Below are 25,108 nucleotides of genomic sequence, written 5' to 3'. Positions count from 1 at the left end.
CAGCCCCATACCTCCTCAATTTGTTTATACCCTTCTTTATCAACCATGCTAATCCCTTGCTTAAAACTCTTCAGGGAGTCTCTGTCATCTACAAGATAAAGTGTAAGCTCTTTTATACATACAAGGCCCTTCACTTTGTGGCCTTTATCTCCCTTTCCAGCCTAATTGCCAGACTACTGCTCCTTCCATAATTTATATTCCAGAAACAATGATTGACTTGATTCCTGAACCTCCCACACTGTATCATGTGCGTGCTAAATCACTTCAGTTATGTCTGACTCTGTGCAACCCCATGGACTATAGCCCGCCAGACTCCTCTCTTCATGGGATTCTCCAGGCAAGAGTACTAGAGTGGGTTGCCATGCCCTTCTCCAGGGATCTTCCCGACCCAGGGATCGACCTGTGTCTCCTTCATTGGCAGGCGGGTTCTTTCTTTATCACTAGCACCACCTACGTAAACAGCTCCCTCATCATAAGTCTTTCTCCTTGGCACACCTCCTCTTCACCACCTGGTGAACTTCTGATTGTTTTTCAAAACCCCATTCATGATCAGAGGTTGCTGTTTTATATGGACTGATAAAGCTCTGATAAGGTGACATTTGAACCAAGATCTGAAGAAAGTGAGAAAAGCAAGCCAATTATGTATGTGGCCTAAAACCAGAGCATTCCGGGGGCGGGGGTGGGGGGGGCGATAAGCGCAAAGCCCTGAGGTGAGAACACGCTTGGCATAATCGAAATGAAGCGAAGCCCTTTGTAGGGGGAACAGAATGAAGGTGGGCAGAGTGGTGTCAAATGAGTGACAGAAGCAGATTGTGTGGGACTTCATGGGCCATGGTTAGGATTTTGAGGTGAGAGGCTACTGGAAGGATTTGAACAGAGAAAATGTGTCCTTCTGGCTTCAGGGGTTGTGGAGTAGGGAATACCATAGGGAGAAAGGTGGAAGCAGGAAGTTCAGTTAGGAATTAGACATAAGGCAGTGGTGACTTGGGCAAGGATTGAAGTAGTGGAGATGGTGAGAGATATTTGGAATCTGTGTGTATCAATATTCTGAAGGCACAGCCAGTGGGGTTTGCTGCTAGATTGGATGTGGATCATGTGGGTCAAGGAGAAGTCCAGGGTGTTCAATGTGAGGAACTAGGGTGGTGGAGGTACCAGCTACTGGTTAAGGGAAAGTGCACGGAGGAATGTGTTTGAGAAAGGAACTCAAGAGTTTGGTTTGGGGTGTGTTAAGTTCAAGATTCTTAGCAGACATTAAGTAGCAGTTTCATGCAGGCAGTAGAGTGCCGTTTTTAGGAAAAAGATTGAGGCTCAAGATATATTTTGGAGTCACCAGGTCATAGGTAATGTTTAAGGCCCTGAGGCTGGATGAGGTCACCTGGGGAGATCTAGCATTGGTTCATTTGATTAAACTATCTTTCCCTTCTCAGCCTGCCTGTCTCAGGTTTGATCTATGGTTTCTTAAGGAATGGTTCACCTAGTCATTCATTGGAATAACCAAAATATAAGCAGGTTTTAGGGGACAGAGCTGCATCATGCTTCTGGTGTTGAGTGTTTTTTGCGCAGGCTTCTCTTGTTGTGGACCATGGACTCTAGGCAGAGATTCAGTAGTTGGGGCTTATGGGCTCTTGAGCACATGACCTCAGTAATTGTGGTGCATGGGCTTAGTTGCTCCATGGCATGTGGAATCTTCCCGGACCAGGGATCGAACCTTTATCCCCTGCATTGGCAGGCAGATTCCCATCCACTGAGCCACCAGGGAAGTCCCATGCTTCCAGTTTTCACAGCTTGTCTTACACAAGTGAACTGCTCCTGCCAGTCAGGAAGAACCAAACCTAACCCTAACCCCACAACTAGAGGAGTAGAAATAAAAATTCTCTTTACATCCTGGGACATAGAGGGTCTGAATATTCTGAGTCTCCAATTCTGAAATAATTTACATTTAATTTTGAGGGGAAGGCTAAGGGACTCACAAATTAGGATCTCTTAGAATACTCAGAAAAAAAAAATGGAACCACATGATTGAAATGAGTTGCTAGGTAATGGTTTGTGTGAAGTCAAGTTATACTCACTGTGTGTATTATCAGAGAAACAATAAGTTTAACTGCTTGCCTGGCATTTTTCCTTTGCCCTGAGATTATTTAGCTTCGGAAGATCCCCAGAACCATTTATAGACAAGGAAGAGGTTAGTCACCCTAAAATGTCAGGAAAAACTTAATGTTTTATGATTGAGAATGCATATATAAACATGTATTTGTAAACAGTGAGACTCTGACTCACTCTGTTAATAAAAACATGATTTTAGCATGAAATTAATGGCAGCTGCCCGTTACTGTCTGCCTTGTTCTTTGTGTATTCTTCCTAAAGTAGGAATCTCTTTGCATTTGACATTGTTTAGTAAGGGATTGTTATAAACTGCACTGTTGGTTTTGTTTTTGTGTCAGACTGTTTTAAATGTTTGTTTTGTTTTTGTGTCAGACTGTTTTAAATGTTTGTGTAGAAAGAGATTGAGGAGCTTTTGTCCCATAGTAGCAAGCAGTGTGAGAAGTCTTATGTCCCATGAGACACCATGGGACAGCTTTCAGCCCTCCCAAGGAACTGAATTTCTAACGCATTCTCCACCCATTCCCTCCAAGGGTTGGTCCAGCTGTTTCCAGTTGTTCCTCTCAGTTTTCCCATTTTCACTCCCTCATCCCCTGAAACTCTGTCTTTGACTTAGAGAGCCAAGAGCATCCCACCCATCTCAGCTCTCACCTTCTTCCTTTGTTTCTCCTTCCCACTGCCCTCCCAGCTTGCTGTTTACAACTTCATAAAAGTGCTGACAATTAATATATTTCCCCTTAGTCATTGCTGGGCCACGCATTGTGGATTGACGGCTCTGATCTTTCCTAGTTAAGTCAGTTGTTGTAGTCTTAATTGTTGCTTGTTTTTCTCTAGAATGTCACTGAGCTCCATAAAGACAGATGTCATAACTGTCCTACTCTGATGGACATTGTCTCTCTTGAGTTTATGTCATGGTTGATTCAGTGTTCATTTTTTATTGTTGAGGTAGATAAAAACCATACATCTCATCTGGTGTTTATATCTCTCTTATTCTTGTCTTAACTTGCTAGCTTATACATGTTTCATATTATTTTTTTCTGTGTCTTTTTCTAGGTAGAATTTTTTTTTTTAAAACATCAACAGCTTATTAGATAGGGCTAAGTAGAATCTTATTTTATTCTCTCTTCCTCACCAGTTCTTTACCTCTTTTAATCCATTTGAATGATAAAAGCCACTAAATTGGGGAAAGAAGGGACTTGAAAGTTAAATTGCAAACCTATCTCCTTAGGCTTCAGTCTTCTTACTGTTGATTACCTCAAAAGAACCCAAGTTGAGTCAGGTTTGGTTGCCAGTGAGACTTCTAGGAAAAATGTAAATATGGAGGAAACACTTACGAAATGATTCATAATATAGGGTTGCCCATTATGAGTTCATGCTGAACTATTCATTGCCTTAGGCTTGGACTACTAAAGGTGCTGTCTTTTGGGTGTGACATCAACTCTCATTTTCCACATATGCAGTCATGTTAGATATGTTAGGCAAACAGTTGCCCCCACCCCAGTTCAGTTGGAGATCTCATTTTCATTAACTCTGTCCTCTCTTCCTTTGTTCTCTCTGAAAGTTTAAGCTGAATTTTCTAGAATTTTGCCTATCCTGTTGAAGTTCCAAAATGTCCTGTGGTCAGGTTTTCTGTATTCCTCTAACAAGTGACAAACGTTGTATACTTCCAGATCTTACATCTGTGGACACTGGCTTAACAATAAGCTTTCATAATGATTTTCTTTCTTTGGCAGGCAGTTTATCATTTCTTTTTCCTCCAGGATTCTAATTTACGCTAAAAGTTGAGGGATTATACCTCATATGAGAGCAAGACAAAAGGAGCGCCATAAGAAAGAGCCAGTGGGGGTTCTTATTATTAGAGGCAAGAACATTAAAAATGCTGATGCCTTTTATCCATCTTCACATCAAGTGAGTTCTGCAGAAAATGGCAGAAGAATTGCTTCCATTATTAAATGAGAAAATAAATTACTTAGAAATAGTGTTAAGCAATGGAAAAAGCATCTAGAGGAACAGTGTCAAGAGAGATGAATTAGTCTTTTGCTTACATTTTAGCGCTTTTTCTAGTTTTGATTACATCTTAGAGATTCTAGCATCAATTGACTAGTATTTGTAGAATTCTACCTTGTTCTAGTGGATGGTGTCTGTCCTCAAATAACACTAGGCAGGAAAATTGTAAAATACATAATACATATGAAATAATTGGATACCTTTAGAAAATAGTGATTACTGGGAACTTGGACCAGGATAGGCAATGCAACATTTTGCTAATAGTGCAGCTTGTAAAAGGAGACTATTAAGACTGTGAGCTCAGGCCAGTCTTCCTAATTTATGAGATGAAGGGAATCTATCAGGTTTTTATGAAAATTTAGTGAGATATGTATGCACATCTGTTTTAAGTGCTTAACAGGTTTCGACCATTGTAATTTCTAATAGGAATTCATAAGGAATAGGAAAAGGAAACATTGTCACAGGCAAGAGAAATCAGGGAAGTCTAAGTCAGAAAATCAGCTTGAGCAAGAAGTAGTACAGTCAAACTAATATAAGTGAGGGATACCAAAGGGACAAAAGGGAAGGGGTGTGTTTATATTAGGAAAGAATAAAAGTGAAGTTGTCTTAGTATATAGCAGGACCTGATTATTGAGGGGAGTTTGGACTTGGTGTGTTACAGCATAATTGACAGAGGGATGGAGTGGCTTCCGGTGATAACCAAAGTAAACTGAAGAAAGAGACTGCAATCTCAGAAGCCCACTGATCTTGAAGCATCAGTGAGCCAGATGTAGGTGGTGAGAGCCTGGCCCGGGAGAAGGACAGTGGGAATATAGAAAGAAAGGGTTAGTTTCCGAAGACGTACTGGCTAGATTTGGTGACTTGGTTGAACATAGAGGATGACGCATGAGAGATGAGGGTCACTTTGAACTGGCTTTCTTTTAAGAGATTCACTGTATTGCTAGTAGCCTCAGGACTGAAGATCCAAGATTTCTGTTGGTTTTAGGATTACCTATGGGTCAGGGGAGTAGTGAGTACATTTTGTTCTTTGTTGTTTAGCAAACTAGAAGTAGCTTCCAGAGAACCCTTTAAACATTTCTTGCCTGAAATTCAAGAGACAGGAAATGACCCTGTTAGTGGGAACCTGAGAATGCCAGGAAAGCCATGCCTGTCTCTTACCAAGTAGGCTTAGGGTTAACAAGAATTTCACATCCCAGGCCCACTGCTTATTTAGTCTGTGTGATCTTGGATAAAGTCTCTAAGTTCCCTAAGTCTCAGTTTCCTCATCTATTTATGTAAAATAGGGGTTTTTAATAGTGACTAAATCATAGTGGTAGTGCAATTTAAGTGAGTTAATACACATAAAACATCTAGTACAATGACTGGCAAATAGTAAGCCCTAGATGTTAAGTGTTAATATTGTTGCCACTCCCTCTTTTAAATGTTCAGTTCAGTTCAATCGCTCAGTCTTGTCCGACTCTTTGCGACCCCGTGAACTGCAGCACGCCAGGCGTCCCTGTCCATCACCAACTCCCTGAGTCTACCCAAACTCATGTCCATCGAGTCAGTGATGCCATCCAGCCATCTCATCCTCTGTCGTCCCCTTCTCCTCCTGCCCTCAATCTTTCCCAGCATCAGGGTCTTTTCCAATGAGTCAGCTCTTTGCATCATGTGGCCAAAGTATTGGAGTTTCAGCTTCAACATCTGTCCTTCCAATGAACACCCAGGACTGATCTTTAGGATAGACTGGTTGGATCTTCTTGCAGTCCAAGGGACTCTCAAGAGTCTTCTCCAACACCACAGTTCAAAAGCATCAATTCTTCAGCACTCAGCTTTCTTTATAGTCCAAAAGCTCAGAGTCTTTCGCCCAGAGCAGATGAAGGAATGGCTTGGTTTTATGAGCAGATACCTGTTCATCTTTATATCATAGAAAAAAATCTGGTATCAAACTGTTGAAATAGATGAATGGCTGAGTTGCAGTCAGAATTCCTGGTGTTGCCCTGAGAGTGCCTCAGTCTTTGCTGTATTCTTGTCCTGCCTACACAGGTGATTTTTTATGATAGCGATTGGAACCCCACTGTGGACCAGCAGGCCATGGACAGGGCCCACCGCTTGGGGCAGACAAAGCAGGTTACTGTCTACCGACTCATCTGTAAGGGCACCATTGAAGAACGTATTCTGCAGCGAGCCAAGGAGAAGAGTGAGGTAAGCAGAAGGCAAAGGAAGTACTGTGCCAGTAGGGAAAATAGTTCAGCCACGGTGACTGACCGAGATCAAGACTCTCAGCTTTCATTGGTCATGAAAGCCCTGAAATTTCTTGTGACTAGAAGATAAAATGAAGTCCTGTACAAAAGCAGCGTGTACTGGCCTGGCCATTCCTCACTCCTTTTCTTGTGGAATGGTATCTACACCCTGTATTCACCTGTCATTCATTTGAAGAAGACCCCCCGTTGTGGCCCTTGTGTTTGACATAGTTTCACATTCATGGGAAGAAGAAATGGCCTTTGCTCCTGCCCTAGTATTCTCGGTGTGATCGGCCTCTGAGCTGTATGCCTAATTTGCTAGTTTCTAAAGAAATTATCATTTTTGGTTCTTTTCCTTCTTGATTCAGTATTATTGGATCTTATAGCTATCAACAGTTTCAAGCAAAGAAGTTCTCCTTGTCCTTTCTGTTGGCACAAATGACCTGGATGAGCCAGTCACATAAATGAAAAACAAAAAAAAAGGAAATCCAGGTGCCTCACCAGAAGTACATATTGAGAAACATGTTTCTTTCTTTCTGGATATTTTCCATAAGAGAATAGATGCCTATCGGTGATTTTTTTTTTTTTTTTTTTTTTTGCTTTGGATTAGATTCAACGGATGGTGATTTCTGGTGGGAACTTCAAACCAGATACCTTGAAACCCAAAGAGGTGGTTAGTCTTCTTCTAGACGATGAAGAGTTGGAAAAGAAATGTACGTACTCTAGACCTCTTATTAATGTGCTCTCCTTACAGAGATGTTTCCTCTGGCTCCACATATCTGAAAACGAAAGGGCCCTTGACTATGTCCCAAGGGTAGGCAAAGCCAGACTGTGTTTGGGGAGAAACACTCTTTTGGTTAATATTTTACTTTAAAACTCATACAAGGATGTGTTATGGAGTATAAGGAAATAGGTATATTTATAGAGTAATATGACTTCAAATAAATGTGTACAGGAAGGCTATCGCCTAGATTTCCTCAGCAGTAATGAATTTACTCTCTTCTGTCCATAGAAGTTTTTTTGTGAAATTATGGAAAAGTTGAAAAAGTACACTGCCATATGTAATATTCAGACCCTTCTTCCAGTATTTCTGGCTTTTGAGAACAGTGGGTTTCAGACTTAACCTTGTAAACTTCTGCAGGCATAGACAGCATCACATCAGAAAATGTGATGAGGCACCTTTCTTACGGTGCTCACGTGTGCCACCGCCTTCTGAAAACCTTTCGAGACTCTGTAACCATACTCGATCTGTGCAATGCACAGTTATTAAAAGGCTGAAAAGAAAAGGAAAAAGGAAAGGCATGGAAAGGCCCGTGACAATGAGACTGAATCATGCTTTGAACCCCAAAACTGTTCAGAATCCAAGGAACTCTGTTCGTTCTCCAAGTTAGGAAACCACCAGTTATCTGCCTGCCTTAGATAGATAGAAGTCATATCTTGAATCATAAATATCAAAGAATAAGGCCACCTTAGTTTCAGAGAATAAGGATCAGGATTGCTACAGGTGCTTCATTAGATCTTAAAATTTTCTTGATAGTGAGACTCCGGCAAGAAGAGAAACGGCAGCAGGAGGAAACCAACCGAGTTAAAGAACGCAAGCGCAAGCGGGAAAAGTACGCAGAGAAGGTATGTCAACTTGGGGTGTTAGACTGGGGCTGATGGGGGTTGCTGAGTGGTCCCTCCAGAAAAGACTGTAGAATACATGCTTGTCATCTTGGTTGCTGGTTGATATCCAGCTCCATCTATGTGTGTTATGTAGCGGTTCTGTCCTGATTGACAATCAAGCAGGAGAAATGCAGCCTTGGTAGGGTTGTACTCCTCGCACAGACATAATTATATTATATGGGTCTGTGGTTAACATATAACTGTAGAAACCTTTTGTTGGGACTGTTAAAAAAGCTTAAGTCCAAATGTGAGTAAGATGAATGTTAGATTATTAGATTCTGCAGAATCTTAAAAAGAGCCTAAGAGGTCATTAGATCCAGTCCTTCTGCCATAATTCTTGTAGTATCATCTGCTGCTGCTGCTGCTAAGTCGCTTCAGTCGTGTCCAACTCTGTGCGACCCCATAGATGGCAGCCCACCAGGCTCCCCCGTCCCTGGGATTCTCCAGGCAAGAACACTGGCGGGGGTTGCCATTTCCTTCTCCAATGCATGAAAGTGAAAAGTGAAAGTGAAGTCACTCAGTTGTATCTGACTCTTAGCGACCCCATGGATTGCAGCCTACGAGGCTCCTTCGTCCATGGGATTTTCCAGGCAAGAATACTGAAGTGGGGTGCCAGTGCCTTCTCCACTAGTATCATCTACTACTGGAAAATTAAATCACTGTCAGTCTATTCATCTCTTTCTCCAATTCGTGCCAAGGATTTGGGCTGGCTGTTTTTTGCTTTGTTTTTTGGTTTTTTTTGTTTTTCTGTCTCCCTTTTGACACTTCCTGCTTGAACCCACCAGGCTAGCTGCAACATGGGATATAGTGCCCCTCCATTTCTTCCTGTCTTGCTGTTTCTGCACATGTGCCAGTAATCCTTATTATAACCTAGTCTTTGTTGTTGTTTAGTCCCTAAGTCATGTCCGACTCTGTGAACCCGTGGACCGTAGCCCAGCAGGCTCCTCTGTCCATGGGATTTCCCAGACAAGAATACTGGGGTGGGTTGCCATTCCCTTCTCCAGGGGATCTTCCCGATGCAAGGATTGAACCCAGATCTCCTACATTGCAGGCAGATTCTTTACCATCTGATCCACCAGGGAAGCCCCAAAGACATACCATATTAACCCTAATATAGGTCTAGATACAAATGCTGTTAGGTGCAGTGGATGAATGTGATTCCCAGAATTTTCTAAGCACACTCTGATTCCACATCTCTAACCTGTGACAAAGCCCTACTGAACTTGGCTCTATCACTGTTTGGTGTAGCTCAGTCACTCAGTGCTTAAGCATTTTCATGTAAATTGAGGAAATAATGAAAAGCCACTTCAGTATTCCTTGTGTATGAGAAGAACCTTCATTCCCCTTATGCATATTTAAAAAGAAGGCAGAGTGAAAACAGATGTGCAAAAATAAACTAAGAGCAGGGGCCCTTCCTCTTGTGGGGCTGCATTGGTTCAGCCTGATAAGTGCTGCGAGGCTGCGCTGGAAGCTGACCGACCCTTGCTCTGTTCGGATTCTGTTTGGCACAGCTCCAGTTCAGTGTGACTGGCCTTTCAACTCTCGATTATTGTGGTACAATATGCATAAACTTGTACTAAGTGATTCCTTTCCTCCTTCCTTGGGATTTTTTTTTTTTCAATAATATGCTAATTGAATAAAGTGAAACTTAGAAGTTTACAAAGAGTCAAATATCTGTCATCACTTTCTTCTCCAACCCCACTTTTCTCTCAGTGCCTAGCCTCATGTTTTTTTCCGTATTTCTTGATTTGTGTGTTCCCAGAAGAAAAAAGAAGATGAATTGGATGGCAAAAGGAGAAAGGAGGGTATGAACCTGGTGATCCCATTTGTTCCCTCGGCTGATAACTCCAACCTCTCTGCGGATGGGGACGACTCCTTCATCAGCGTGGACTCAGCCATGCCCAGCCCTTTCAGTGAGGTGAGGCTTTTATTAGTGATGCCTTCATCGCAGCAGTGGGGGCTGTGTCCTTACTGGGTAGCTTTTGCTTTTCCTGGGATTTGTCTGCCTTGTAAAGGGGGTTTCACAAGGAATCCATCAGGAGAAAAGCAAATGAAGGTGAACTGCCTTCTCCAAAGCCACAGTAGGGGGTCTGAATCTCAGGAGTGATGCCAGGGAGGAGAGGGAATGGTGGGGAGGCCTGGGAAGCATGTCCTCACTTAGGCACGAGGGCCGCAGGCACTGAGAGGAGTGGTGATCATGACCCTTCCGCCTCTAGATCTCCATCAGCAGTGAGCTGCACACCGGCTCCATTCCCCCCGACGAGAGCAGCAGTGACATGCTGGTCATTGTGGACGACCCTGCCTCCTCAGCCCCTCAGTCTCGAGCCACCAACTCTCCTGCTTCCATAACGGGCTCTGTCTCAGACACTGTGAACGGTGAGTGATGCAGCTGTCCCTACCACTTGGGCGAGGTCCTGGTTCCTTCTCAGATAATGGCATTTTCTACCTTCTTTAAAGAAGAGTGGAGTAGAGCAGAAAGCATTTGAAATCTCATTGTTTTACTAGCCTATTCAAGTGAAAGGGAGAATGAGAATGCTTAGGGAAAGCAAAATAACTTCATAAAGATTTCGAACTTCTTTGTTTTCTAGCCATTCCTGTCCTTCATATTTCACCCTTATTTTTGCTAGTTTTTAGTTATAGTTAGCTTTTCTAGGCCTTTCCTCACTTTGTTCTATGGGGCCCAGTGTTGCTGCTATTTCTTGAGTCCCTCTAGGTTTGCAACTTGGGAGTAAAAGTCAATTCCCCAAGGCAGGAGAACGTTGGAATGTGTAGGTGAATCACAAGTAGCACATCCCTGGAGTTCGTTTAGTAATGATCTAGTTTAAAGAAAAAATCAGGAGTAATGGCACCACTCTTAGAGAATGAATAGCAACTTGCGGTATCAGGCCATTGTAGCTGCTCACAGTTCTTACTAATGCTGTGTGACTCTGTGCCTCAGCCATTAAATTGGGACATAAACCGCGGTAGGAGTCCTAAAACAAAACACCCCGAAAGCCATGTTCTGTCTCCAGGAGAAGATTCTCTTCACACATAAGAAATTGACTTTTCTCCCCCTCTTGGCCAATTTGTTCCCACAGGGATTTCCATTCAGGAAATGCCAGCCGCAGGACGTGGTCATTCAGCCCGAAGCCGAGGCCGCCCTAAAGGTTCGGGAAGCACAGCCAAAGGAGCCGGGAAGGGCCGGAGCCGGAAGTCCACTGCCGGCAGTGCCGCCGCCATGGCGGGAGCCAAAGCAGGGGCTGCCGCAGCCTCCGCCGCTGCCTATGCTGCATACGGGTACAACGTGTCTAAAGGTGCGGGGGCCCCAGGGACTAAGGTGCCATTCTGGCCGGGGCTAGTCTGGAGGGCTGCTGAGCATTCTGCCAGGTAGAGCAGGCAGGACACCCCTGGGCCCGGAGTCCCTTCCTAGAACCCATGTCGGAGTCCGCCTCAGCACCAAGTGGTCCTGACACTCCCTGTGCCCTTGTGACTTAGTGCAGTGCTGCCTTCAGAGTGGAAGTAACTGTGAAAACAAAAAGGTGAATTTCTTGACCATGTTGCTTTAAACATTTCTCCTGCTTTGAGAACTGATTTTTTTCCCCCCAGACTCACATTTTAATAATTACCTTTCTGTAGTCCAGACTAGCATAGTTAACAGTTACCCGGTAGCTCAGTTGGTAAAGAATCCGCCTGCAATGCAGGAGACCCCGGTTCGATTCCTGGGTCGGGAATATCTGCTGGAGAAGGGATAGGCTATCCACTCCAGTATTCTTGGGCTTCCATTTTGGCTCAGCTGGTAAAGAATCCCCCTGCAATGTGGGAGACCTGGGTTGGGAAGATCCCCTGGAGAAGGGAAAGGCTACCCATTCCAGTATTCTGGCCTGGGGAATCTCATGGACTGTATAGTCCACAGGGTCACAAAGAGTCGGACACAGCTGAGCAACTTTCACTTTCAGCTTTGTGAGCCACCACCTTAGGATTAAACACCTGCTTTAGGGACTTCCCTGGCGGTCCAGTGGTTAGGACTCTGCTTTCACTGCTTAGGGCCTGGGTTCAGATCCCACCAAGAGCCCACAAGCCGCGCTGTGCCAAAAACACACACACACAAACCCCAGCACCTATGTGCGTGGGAGTGTAACACATGGACCCTGTACCTGAATAGATAATAAAAATGAGACAAGGAAGCCATGCATGGAATATGTTTAGCAGCAATACAAGGCGGTATGTTAGCATTGAGTGAAAGAAGAGGAAAGGCCTTAATTGTGGTTGTAGATCAGAAGGAGGAAGAACTGTGGACTTGATGACTAAGTTTCCAGACTCAGAAGGAAAGAGAAGGTTGACGAAGGATTTACACTGGTGACAGAGGGTTTAATGACCTAGGCGTATTGGAGGTCACCGAGCAGGTCAGTCAGACTGTGCTGAAAAGGACTTGTGGGAGTCAAGGTTGGAAAGACCTGATGGGCAGAAGCTTATCAGACATGTGACCATGGGCTCTCAGAGTGATGAGAAAGGGCAGCGCTTGCCATTCGGGCATCGCTCTCCATTCAGAACACAGGCTTAAAATTTAGGGTGTTGCAGCAAGTAAGAGCATTATTAAATAGAAAGTTCTCAGTAAGTGTTCGTTTACCTCCCCTTTCTCCTTTGTTCAACAACTGTGAAGTATAGTAGCTTAGCCCTGTGTTTCTTAAGTTTTTGCCAGCTCATCACATCCATGGAAAACAGCAGTCCTGGCAGCAGTTAAGGCTGCCATGGCAGGGTTTCACCCCCACATGGGACAAAACATGACACTCATCAGGCTTTCTTCTAGAGGCAACAGGGGGCAGTGTCACAAGAAACATTGACAGTGCTTGGTGACTGAGCATGGAAAGCAAGGAATTCGGACATTGCCTGCAGCTCCACTGTGGGTGAGAGTGTTCACTAGTCTGCCTACTGAGCACTTAGAATTCCTTTTTAGGAATGTTAGAAAGAGTTGCTGTATAAGAGATTTGAACCAGCTCCTTAAAAGCAGTAGGGCTTAGAAAGCAGGGTGGCTGTGTGCAACGCAAGAACTGCATGTGTAGACATAAGATAGAGTGGGCAGCCTTGTGCCCTCTGGTCAGATGGACTGGGGAGTAGAGGGCATCTTCTGAAATTAAGAAGGAAGCAGCTCACAAGTGCTGTCCCAGGAAGGAAACAGGACTGTATAAGAAAACACATCAGTGCCTGTCAGTCACAGCTCTTCCTGTAGCCTTGGCTTCCCAACGGGTAATGTGTGCTCTGTTCTTGAGTGCCTAGGTGACATCTGCTCCCTGTAGATGCAGTAATGTGGAGAGGGCTAGGCAGGTATTGGTTTTCTCTTACAAGAAAAACAGTTGACAGGAAGAACAAGTGGTAAGGGGTTCCCCACAACCTCACCTCCAGACCGGACTCCAGGAACCAGAGTCAGGCGCTGAGGCAGCTCAGGTGGGACGGGTGCTTACACTCTTCTTGCCTCTCTTTCTCTCCCTGCAGGAATCTCTGCCAGCAGTCCTCTGCAGACGTCTCTCGTTCGGCCTGCTGGCCTTGCTGACTTTGGACCTTCAAGCGCCTCTTCTCCCTTGAGCTCCCCTTTGGGCAAAGGAAATAATGTTCCTGGGACTCCCAAGAGCCTCCACTTGACCAGCAGCCTAGCCCCAGACTCCCTGATCCGGAAACAGGGCAAAGGCACCAACCCTTCAGGAGGACGGTAACCACCTGGCCCTCCAGCTTCCTTCAACCACACCAGGGGCTCACGTCCTGGCCTGCAGGTGGTCTTTGGATAGCTTGCCCAGTGCAGCATCTTCCATCCCAAGCCACAGGGCAGCAAGGACCAGTTGCAACAAGGGAAAGACAGGCAGGTGGCTTGTGTGAGCACTTGGATCATCCATGTCTTGAGAGGAATGCTCTGGGGTTGCCTGTAGGAAAAAGGCCCAAGGACAGGGATCAGACCCAAAGCCTCTCAAAGGACCTTATAGGCAAGTCTTAAACCTCACACTGGGGAAGGGCTGACAGAGACCCCGTCTCGATGCTCAGGCGCATAGTCTCCATCCCCATTCCACTCTTCGGCTCTGGCCACGTCCCATGCAAAGGCTCTACAAGTGCTGTGAAGAGCCTTCCACGGTGGAGACTTCTCTTAGGGCTATGATTTCCTTGGGGGCTTGGAAGGGAGGAAATCATATAGATGACATTCTCAGTCGTTGAGCAACCCACATCTCCAAACCCATTTGCCAGAGTGTTACGGCTGAGGAGAGCAGCAAATGCAGGACGAGGTGGTGGCTGTGAGGATGACACAAGGTTAGAGGCAGCAGGCCTGGAGGCAGTTGTTTCCCAGCATTTCCTCCCCTGCCCTGCATGGTTCGCATCAGAGAACCTTCAGGTCCCACCAGCAACAGTAGCCGCAGCTCCCACCGGGACTCCCAGAAGCCAGTAAGAGACCAGGAGCCACCTCAATCAGCAGGACAGCCTCACTGCCCCTCTTGCAGGCTCCCCTTGCCCCTCCTGAATGCACAGTCTCCCCGCCCTTGCCCTTCAGCCCCCTGCTTGGCTGTATGCACTGTCTGTATTGCACTGAGAAAGGAAGGGACGGTGGAGTGAGATGGAGAGGATGGAGCAAGGGCAGGCTCAGCACCCACCTCCCAGCCCGGCCCCGCCAGCCCAAGCTCGCTTCCCTTCAGGAGCGGCAAAGGGGTGGTGTTCATGTGGGAGGTGTTTCTGCCTGCCCCTAGCCTGATGTCCCTGGTGGAGCAGGTGCTTCTGGGCAGGTCCGCCTCTAATTTGCACACCTGAAAATCGCGGAATTGAGTTTAGATAGATTTTTTAAACTTTTTTTTTTTTGAGTAGGGGTGGTAGGGGAATCATTTAATTTAAATCATTAAGATTCCTCTGCCCAAACCCAGACTCCTGTGTACAGATGCTATTTAGAGGGAATCAGAAAAATGCCAAGCCTTTTTTCTCTTTGAATGTGCTGTCTATTTTTATAACTGAACCTGTACATATGTATAAAGAGAGACACATCTTTCTTTTACTAACTGGAGAAAAATCTTAAATAAAATGGAGTGAGATAATTTTATGTAAATTGAGGTGTCTGTGGTCTTTGCAGCTGCCTCTCCTTGGGGCCATCATAGGGCTTCTGGGGGAGAGTGGTAGGATGAAGAGGAAGCAGAACCTCGACATCATGATTGTTCTTGTCGTCAGAGAGGTGGTCAGTGGGACGAGGAGTGCCCTGTAGGTGTTGATGGGCATAGGAATGTGCCTCCAGCCATCAGAGAGGTGGCTTGACCTGACAGGCCAGGGCCCTCGGGGTGTGGGCTCCTTATGACTCTAGACCTCGCCTCCGGGACTTCAATGTAGGCGGCTTGACCTGGTCCACCATTAGGCATTTACACAGTGGCAATCTAAAAACTGACATATTCTTTCTTCAAAAACCACAAGTGAGAGGTTGTCCTGGCAGTGTGTTATACATAAAATCGCCAACTAATAGGAACTTTATGGTTCCAGTTTCTAGAAATGTGGTGTGTATACAAATATGTGTATATAAACCCCAGAAACCTGCCCCATTTTCAGTTCCAGTACCCACTATCAGTTAGTTAAGCTGGCAGAGATACCAAGGAACTGTGAAATGAACACAGTGTTCTCAGAGTTAGCTGTCCTAAGAATCGTGAAAGAAAACAGTGAAATATGTTACTAGGGATTCCAGAGACATCCAGGCTTTGAAAACTTAGCTCTCTGATCAGTTGGGAAGAGTGAGCCTCCGGCCTATGCTAGCAGTGTTCTCTGATTGAGCTAAATGAAACACTGATATACTCTTGCATCACCATCGAGCAGGATTTGTGCTGTTGCGAGTGTGCTGGCTGTGTAGCCTCCTGAGCCTTGGCTTACCCTGCACACCCTTGATAGAGGCGGGCTGGCTCCTGAGCATCTGCTGCTCCCTGGTCACAAGGGTAAGCCTTTTCCTCCTTTTGTTGATCTTAAGTAGCACTATCATATATGCTGGGTCTTGTTTTTGTTGCTGGTAAACTTGACCATGGCCTTGCACAGAGCAAACCAGTCTCAGTTTTCCAATTAACTATACCGTATTGTCGTCACCACTGTGGCTTCTGGTCAACAAGCCCACTAGGATGGATCCTCTCCAGTTCTCATTACCTAGCCTGCCCCTCAGTGACAAGACTGTTCAAACTGCACCAAGGTCAATGGTGGTCACCTCTCTAGAGACCTGACAACTCAGATCCTCACATAGCTTCGCCCAGATGTGGATAGGCTAGATAAAGTCTCCTCCTGAAAAGCATGTGAGTTCTGGACCAGAGCTCTCCAGTCTTCTCTTTCTCCAGACTGACACACTGCCATGCTCCCGTTACACATGTTCAATCCAGGCCCTGAAGCAGCAGCTAACATGTCATATTGAGGGATGCTTATGGCCTTGATGTTTCTCTCACGTGTTCTTCTCTCACCTGAGGGTTCATAGATGGAGCTTGAATCTTAAAAGTGAAGGCTTCAAACTCATTAACAGCTTTAGTCCTGTCCCCAGCTTACACACTTTCTGAAGACTTGTCTGCCTCCCACATGAGAGCCCAACTCTCAGCTATGAACCCAAAGAACCAGTCCCTAAACACAGAAGAGGGCTGGTGAGGGATCCTACCTGCTAGAAGCATCCCTCCAGAAGGCCTGAAACACAGGCCATCCTTTCCACCAGGGTCCTCTCCACATGAGCCAGTTGTGGGGCCTTAGGTAAGTGGATTTTAAGATTGTGAGTCCCTATGAACAGCCCTGGAAATGTGGAGTCTGCACTGGGCTTTCTAGCACAGTCTCCATGCAGGAGTCTCTGGAAACCCCCTGGACCTGGAGTTTCAGAGATCCTCAGATGTGCCTCAAGGGCTTTTGTGAGTGATGAGCAAAAAGGGATGTGGGCCCTCCAAATTAAACAGCAGCTCTGCTTCTACTTCCAGGTTAAGATTTTGTGTGGTGTTAAACTAAAGGGAAAAAAAGGCTTGGTGTTTTTTGTTTTTTTTTTTTGAAACCTGGAACATTTAATAAGTGGTAATTATTTAAGTAATACTTCTCAAACTTTAATTTACATATGAATCACCTTGCATCCTCTTGAAGTGCATATTCAATTTCAGAAGGTCTAGGATGAGACCTGAAACTGAATCTCTAACATACCTCAGGTGATGGCTGCTTTGCCTTGGACCACACCTGGAATAACAAGGCCTTGGCCCCCCTCCAGCCCTGTCAATAAACTCTGATCTCTGCTTGTACGCCCCACCCCAGCCAGGAAGCCCTGTGCAGGAAATACAACTTATGTTTTATATCACTCAGTCCACCTGAGAAAATGAAAAACTAGCATTTCCAGGAAAATTAGGTCCCATACATGTTTTCTCACTTTTTTACCTTTAAATCTATCAATTCATGATTTTCTCCATGGCCTTTCTCTCCTGGGTAGACCTCTGTTATATACATTAGGTATGAGGGAAGGTCCCTGATCTGCTGCTGCCCTGTCCTGTGTAGTCATCACCAAGCTGTAGCTTCTTTCATTGCTGGAAAGTCTGTGATCCCTGGGCCCACTGTTTTCAGCTTCATTCAGTCAGCTTTCTCAGCTAATTCCTAAGCCATTCTCAAGGGCATGGAGAAATTTGCCAGGTCTCTCCTGCTTCTCAGTCTGCCAGAGTGTGGTGAAGCTATGCAGTTTGGGAGGCAGCTCTGGTCGGTGCTGGCTGCCCCAGCCAGCCATCTTCATGGTGCTTTCAGACTACTTGGCTGTGGAGAGCAGGCTCAGTTCTAGAGAACACAGGGCCTCTCTTTGTCTTAAAACCGTGCACCCCGGTGCTTGCTGTATGGTAGCAAATGGTGCTGCTAAGAAAGGCATCTGCCTGGAGGGGAGGTCCCTGCATGGAAGTTCCTAAGGACTCTAGGGTAGCAGGAGCTTGAGCTATGTCCTCACTCGAAAGAATAACCCCTTCTGTCATCCTGGAAGTGACCGGGGCCAACAGTGCCATGGCTGGATTACGGAGATCCCAGTCCCAGGGGACAGTCCCAGGGCTGGGTGTAGGGGGAGGTAGGAGGAAAGGAAAAGAGGGATGGCATGCCTGAGACCCACTTCCTGGGTCCTTGCGGAAGCTGGGTGCCTCCCTTATCACCAGGCCCCTGAACTCTTCTGTGCTCCTGTTTCGTCCTTGCTTCAGGTCCTGGGACTCAGTCACCGCCCATTCTCATTCCAGTTTCCCTCCTTTACCACCAGCTGCAGGGGGTGTCCTCTTGGTTCTCTCCTGTTGTGTGCACGTGTGCTAAATCACTTCAGTTGTGTCCAACTCAATTCCCCCATGGACTATAGCCCACCAGGCTCCTACGTCCATGGGATTTCCCAGGCAAGAATACTGGAGTGGGTTGCCTTGCTGCCAAAAATGAGCATCTTGCTTCCTTTTATAGTAAAGGTTTTCTTGCTCATCAAAACAAAGACAGCAGGTAAAAGCAGAACCAGACATTGGGAATTACAAAGCTCAGGATACATTTCACGGTTCTGAGTCCCTGGTCTTCAGTTCTTGGCACCTTAGCTGAGAGAAACATAGATTCCTGAGCATGAGACTCTCTCTTAGAGAGGGAAGAGTGTCTCCCAAAAGGCCCGGGAACGGGCTCTAGGGAGCACCCCTTCAGGGCCTGTGCCTCTCTGCTCTCCTGCCCCTTGGGATTTTGAGGTCCTGGGACCCAAGGGCCAAGAATGAATACCTGGGCCAAGGGATGAGGTGACCTCTCTGGGTCTAGTCTGGACTGGAAGTTAGACTGCACAGCCTCTGAAGGGAAAAGGAAGCAGGGGCATAGAGGGTCACAGCTGCAGGAGATGATGGGGAGCTTTCTAAGCCCCCCTCCCCACCCCACCCCCTACAGCCAGCCCAGCTGTTGGTTCTGAGAGCCATGCTCTGGGAGAACACCCAGGGACACTCAACATCTCACCCTGCACCAGCACCACACCACCCTAAACCCCACCCTGAATCAGGCTTACCTGTGGGCTGTTCCTGGGGAAAGGGAAGAGGCTTCCTTCACATTTCCCAGGTGAGGGGGCCTAGAAGACGCCAGGCAGCATAATGCCTTGCAACCATGAAGTCACTTGCCTGGGGAAGTCTGAGGAGGGAGGGCAGTGAAGGGTGTGAGGGACTGAGGGGTGATCCAATGGGTTGGAAGGGCCACGCGGTTTCAGAGGTCTCAGTTTGTCCTCAGCCCATGGATGTGGAAAGGGCAGCAGGAACCCTGTCATGCAGAATCTGAATAGCTTGGTCTTTCAGAGAGCTGATGTGTAACCCTTTAAAGCACTGGAATTTATCTTGGTTACCTGGGTCACAGAAGCATCTGGTGCCCTTCGCTGTGACCGCCGTGTGCCTGACACTAAACCACGCTGGCAGCTACACTGGTATGCTGCTCAGGACCTGTGCCCCTTAAATGTCATTGTGCCAATATCTAACTTACCTCCCTTTTCAGAGTTACCTTTTCCAAATTGGAGGCTAGAAGCCATTTAACCTAGCTCAGAACTTCTGAACCAGGGAAAAGTAAGTACCCTGAAGGAGGAACTGCCCAGTTTCCTGGGAATAAAGACACTGAGCTTCAGTGTATGCTGGGCTCTAGTACATGAGTTCTGGATAAACCCAGTACTCTAGGTTGGCTGTTCTGGTTTGAATCAGTTCATTAAAAGTTGTGGATTTTTTTATCTCTCTTTTAAAGAACCAAAAAAAAAAAAAAAGTTGATTAACTTAAACACCTAGGAACAGCTCTGCCAAGGAAGAGCTGGAGGTAATGCCAACAAATGTAGTCTATCATTAGGGTTCAGCCAGAGCAAGAAAAATTAATTGGGTGATCTCAAAGGCCAGTGTAATTGAACCTGATCTCTTGATCTCCATTCCCCCATGCTTCACCTTTCTGGAAAAAGTCTGGTCATCCCTAGGGACTGACTGTTCAATTATAGCTCTCCATGGGTTGGGCCATAAATTGTCCAAGCAAATAATGTCATCGTTTATATTGGTTAGGGCAGCATACCATCTATAAGAAAGATCCAGAAATGCAATTCCTAAATAAGATGTAAATCCATATCAGTTCAGTTCAGTTCAGTCACTCATCCCTATCTGACTCTTTGCAACCCCATGGACTGCAGCATGCCAGGCTTTCCTGTCCATCACCAAGTCCCGGAGCTTGCTCAAACGCACGTCCATTGAGTCGGTGATGCCAACCATCTCATCCTCTGTCATCCCTTTCTCCTCCTGCCTTCAATCTTTTCCAGCATCAGGGTCTTTTCTAATGAGTTGCTTCTTCACATCTGCGGGCCAAAGTATTGGAGTTTCAGCTTCAGCATCAGTCCTTCCAATGAATATTCAGAACTGATGTCCTTTAGGATTGACTTGTTTGATCTTGAATCCACAAGATAGCAGAGTAGAAGGACATGCAGTCATCTTCTCCTGTGAGAACTCCAAAATTGCAACTAACCGCTGAACAACCATCAACAGGAGAATGTTGGATCCCACTAAAAAAAGTTACCCCACTTCCAAGGGTAAAGGAGAAGCCCTAACAAGATGATAGGAGAGATGAAATTGCATTTAGAATCAAACCCCATACCCACCAGAGATGTTCGGAGGGCTCAAACAAAATCTTGTGTGCACCAGGACCCAGAGACCCCACAAGAGACTGAGCCAGACCTGCCTTTGAGTCTCTCCTGTGGAGGCATGGGTCAGCAGTGACCTGCGTTGGGGACGAGGGCTCTGGCTGTAGCAGAGGGAGGCATGGCATGTGAACCCCACCATAGAATCACTGACCAGACAACCCACAAAGTGGAGAACAATTATACCAAAGAAGTTCTCACACTGTTACGAAAGTTCTAGGGCCCACAACAGATTTCCCAACCTGGGGATCCAGCAAAGGGACTGAGAACCCCCAGGGAATTTTGACTTTGAAGGCCAGTGGGATTTGATTACAAAACTTCCACAGGACTGGGGAAAGAGACTCGTGGAGGCCACAAACAAAACCTTGTGCGGACCAGGACCCAGGAGAAAGGAGCAGTGACCACATGAGACTGAGCCAGATTTGCCTGTGAATGTCTAGGAGTCTCCGGCAGAGACACGAGTCAGCAGTGGTCTGCCCACGTGGGGTCCTGGCATACAACAGTCCTGGCATAAGGTCACCATTACTGCCATTACTCCTACCATTGTTTTGCCTCAGGCCAAACTACATGGAAGGAATACAGCCTCACCTATCAACAGAAAATTGGATTAAAGATTTACTGAGCATGGCCCTGCCCGTCAGAGTAAGACCCAGACTCCCCCACTGTCAGTCTCTCCCATTAGGAAGCTTCCACAAGCCTCTTATCCTTATCCATCAGAGGGCAGACAGAGTGGAAACCACAATTACAGAAAACTAACCAAACTGATCACTTGGATCAGAGCCTTGTCTAACTCAGTGAAACTAGGAGCCATGCCGTGTAGGGCCACCCAAGATGGATGGGTCATGGTGGAGAGTTCTGACAAAACATGGTCCACTGGAGAAGGAGATGACAAACCACTTCAGTATTCTTGCCTTGAGAACCCCATGAACAGTATGAAAAGGTAAATCCATATATCTCTCCCTTAAGAATTTGAATATGTTGTACACATTTCAGGACTTCCTTCAGGGGGTCAGATGGTAAAGAATTTGCCTGCAATGCAGGAGACCCAGATTTGATCCCTGGGTTGGGAAGATCCTCTGGAGAAGGGCATAACAACCCCGTATTCTTGCCTGGAGAATCCCATGAACAGAGGACCCTGGTGGGTTTCTGTCCATGGGGTCACACAGAGCCGGATATAACTGAGCGACTAACACTTTCACTACACATTTAAGGTCCCAGTTTCTCTTCATCCTTTTTCTCTGCTATCTCCATGCTCTGTCCTCATCTACATGGTTAGTACTGGTTTGCAGAAATATAGGAAGAGGAAACTCTAGGGACAAGGTGCCCCTACTGTCTTAAAAGTTAGATACTTAATTGAACTTCTGTGATCAAGTTAATTGAACTGGTGGGCCATCGGTTAAGAACTCGCCTGCTAACGCAGGGGACTCCAGCTTGATCCCTGGTCTGGGAAGATTCCATGTGCTATGCAGCAACTAAGCCTGTGCATTACAGCTGCTGAGCCCCTGCTCTAGAGCCCTGAGCCACAATTACTGAGCCCTCAATCTGCTACTTACTGAAGCCCTCAAATCCTAGAGCCTACACTCCACACCACAACTAAAGAGTGGCCCCCACTCGCTGTAACTTCATGTGCAGCAACCAAGTCCTAGTGTAGCCAAAAATAAATAAAATTAAAACATATATATATACTTTACAGTGTAGACACATTTCATAGACTTTCCAAATAAACAGGATTGTAGCCATTAAAAAAAGAAGAAGAAAAAAAAGAAGTTGGAGCCAAAAACAGAGGAAAGATTTTAGGTTGAAAAGCATGAAAGTGCTTTTTAATCTACAAATATGGCAATTTCATATGTTTCAACCTATTTATATATAATAATGTTATTTTATGATTTTTGAGGTATTTTTCTTTTTCTGTTCTAAATATCCACTTTTGTGCTTAATTTTGTATACTTTTTCTTAAAGGGGGCTTTCCCAAATTGTATAAGCTTTAGGCTTCACACACCCAGTTCCAGGATGGGAATGAAAAGGGATAGGGCCTTGTGTGACAATCTGTGTCAGGAATTTTAGAAATAGCCATGCCTTTGGCCCAGCCATTCTACTTTCAGGGGTCTATTTTCAGAAATAATCAAGTGTGATGTAGGGCAGGGCTTTGAACCTTAGGGAAATGGAGCAGGAACCCAGAGTGAGTCTTGTCAGCATTTCCCTTCCTCATAACTTTCAAGTTTCACCAATAACTCCTTGGCGTAAGACCATTCTGTATGCAATTAAAACAAAGGGCTTGTGGCAGCATAATAGAATTTAGCAAAAAATTGGAAACAACCCAAATGGAAATGACATGGAATTGGTTAAATAAATTTTGTACATCACTATGTTGAACTAGGTGACCATTAAAAATCATATCTTCTAGAATATCTGATGACATAGGAAAAATGCTTACAATTCAATCTTAGGTTGAAAAAATAGGACACAAAATAGATGAAGTTTATGTTTTTATGTATATATGTAAGTTTTTTAATAGAGTAGTAAGAAGAATTAGAAGAAAGTAAACTTTGAGTATGTGTTATTTTTTTATATAATTATTATAAGTGCTTTAATAAAAGAAGTAGGTTTTTAAGGGAAATTTAGAAAAACTCAAAAGCAAAACGAAAGTAAGATATTTCCCATAGTGAAAATTTTCTTACAATGTGTCTTCCAATTTCAATTCAGTTCTCCTGACAAAATGATAACAAGGTAGCACCTCCCCAACACACCTTATTGTTTTCAAGAGGACTTTAGAGAAGCTGAATTTCAGGGAAAAGCATGGACTAGAAATTCAGATACTGTGGGGAGATATTTTTAGGCAGGTATGGCTTTTCACATCCCTCATATTAGATTCTGAGTATCAATATCTGCTCAGGGTTTACAAAACAGGTGTTCTGGTTTACCTGGGTGTGGGACTAGCTTTTCCTCTGGGTATAAAAGGGAGCTCTCTGCATGGCCCACCACCCAAATCAGTGCTCTTAACCTCTGAGAAGATACCCAGGGCCTCTGTGCTCAGGACTTTTCTTTTTCAGCTCTGCATTTTATTATATACTTGACATTTATGAATAAGTAATTATTTGTACAGTTCAAAATCAAAAACATACAAAAGGGCATAAGAATAAAAAGTCTCCCTTCCATCCCATCCCTTGGCCCCCAGCTCCCCTCCTGGGAAGCAAACTGTGTTGACAGTTCCTAGTGATTCCTTCCAGACATATTTCTATGCTTTTTAAATACATGACTGTATTCATACTATGTATCTCTTTTTTTCCACTTAACATTATACAGTAATGTTAAGAAAGTACTACAAAAAGAGTAAAATGTTTTCTGAACAGTAATAAGTATTCTTCCTAAACATTCATAATGACTGCAAATACGCCATGGAAGGGAGATGGGCCATTTGGTTGTCTTACTGCTGGAAAATTTGGATTTTCTCCCCGTAAGTCCCAGAGGGACCGTCCAAATGAAACAATCTTCCTGGGTTCAGCCAGCAATTGCATTTGGTTTGGGCCCTGAGTAGCCTTTGGCTCTCTGGGGACACAGAACTCTGGGGTCAGGAGGAGGCCCGGGGCCTAACCCAGAGGGACAAGCGGGTGGTCCCTGGCCTTCAGGGGCTGGCTGTGTGGTCCAGGCCAGCAGAGGAGATATATTTAGCTGGGCCAGATGCTGCTGGCTGTGTCATGACCCAGGAGGACTGTGCTATTGGTAAACAAACCACCATGGCCCAGCCCTCCTCTCTTCTCCCTTTCCCCACTTTCTGGCAGTGCCGTGAGAAGTGGTGGCGGGCCCTCACCAGGGTGACGGCTCATACAGAGGGACCACCTGCAAGACACCCAGCAGAATTGTACGGCCTTGTCTCATGGCCCCAAGTTTGTTTTTTCCCTCATTTCCCCTCCTACCTTTCTTCACTCACCCTCCCCCACACAGCAAAGTGGGGCAGCCCAGGGAACACCCCCCTTCCTCCTTTTTGAAGGCTTGAGATAAGCCAGGCTCAAAGCTTGGCCCTAAGAACACAGCAATAAACAGGGAGGTGCCAGCTCTGGCCCTTGTGGAGCTTACATTCTGGTGAGTAATTAGGTATTGGTGGAAAACGACAATGTTAAATAATAACCAACATTCACATGTTGTTTTAAAGTGTGTAAGGGTCTTCCACCTGATAGCACATCTAATCCCAAGATGCCGAGAGATATGATTATCATTCCTGCTTTAAAGACGAAGAAACTGCAGCTCAGAGATGCTAAATAACATGGCCCAGGACCCACAGGGTACATGGAGCCCTGATTCTTGAACTCAGTCCCTCCAACTGCAAGCCCATATCCTTCCTGTAAAAGAAGAGCCCCTGGAGCTGGATGGGAGCAGGTTTCTCGTGCAGCTCTTCATTTTACATTTGAGGAAATGAAGACCCAGAGAGAAGAAAAGTGCATGGTCTAAGACACAAGGCTTAAAACAGGACTGGAAACTCTGGACCCCAGCCCAATCCTCTTCCTTTGTA

At 45.5% G+C, this 25,108-nt stretch overlaps 1 protein-coding gene across 3 annotated transcripts in view; it reads left to right on the top strand.

Annotated features, from left to right (window-relative positions):
- INO80 (INO80 complex ATPase subunit) overlaps positions 1–15,045 on the top strand; it is a 122,739-nt gene extending 107,694 nt beyond the window's left edge. Inside the window, exons 30-37 of one of the 3 annotated variants that reach the window (XM_081507654.1) lie at positions 6,133–6,291; positions 6,940–7,042; positions 7,867–7,955; positions 9,757–9,912; positions 10,211–10,370; positions 11,072–11,287; positions 13,464–13,677; positions 14,202–15,045. In XM_081507654.1, coding sequence (XP_081363780.1) covers positions 6,133–6,291; positions 6,940–7,042; positions 7,867–7,955; positions 9,757–9,912; positions 10,211–10,370; positions 11,072–11,287; positions 13,464–13,677; positions 14,202–14,400 — 1,296 coding nt within the window. In that variant the 3' untranslated portion in view covers positions 14,401–15,045. Of the gene's footprint in view, positions 1–6,132; positions 6,292–6,939; positions 7,043–7,866; positions 7,960–9,756; positions 9,913–10,210; positions 10,371–11,071; positions 11,288–13,463; positions 13,762–14,201 lie in introns of those variants that run through there. The other 2 variants (XM_081507655.1, XM_081507657.1) reach the window with 2 other exon arrangements.
- Positions 15,046–25,108: the final 10,063 nt, after the last annotated feature.

The sequence above is a fragment of the Giraffa tippelskirchi genome, chromosome 7, assembly GCF_054371585.1.
Source record: "Giraffa tippelskirchi isolate mGirTip1 chromosome 7, T2T-mGirTip1v1.2.pri, whole genome shotgun sequence".
In the NCBI taxonomy this organism is placed as follows: Eukaryota; Metazoa; Chordata; class Mammalia; order Artiodactyla; family Giraffidae; genus Giraffa; species Giraffa tippelskirchi.
The sequence above is the reverse complement of the archived record's forward strand: the minus strand, read 5'-3'. Positions and strand labels throughout refer to the sequence as shown.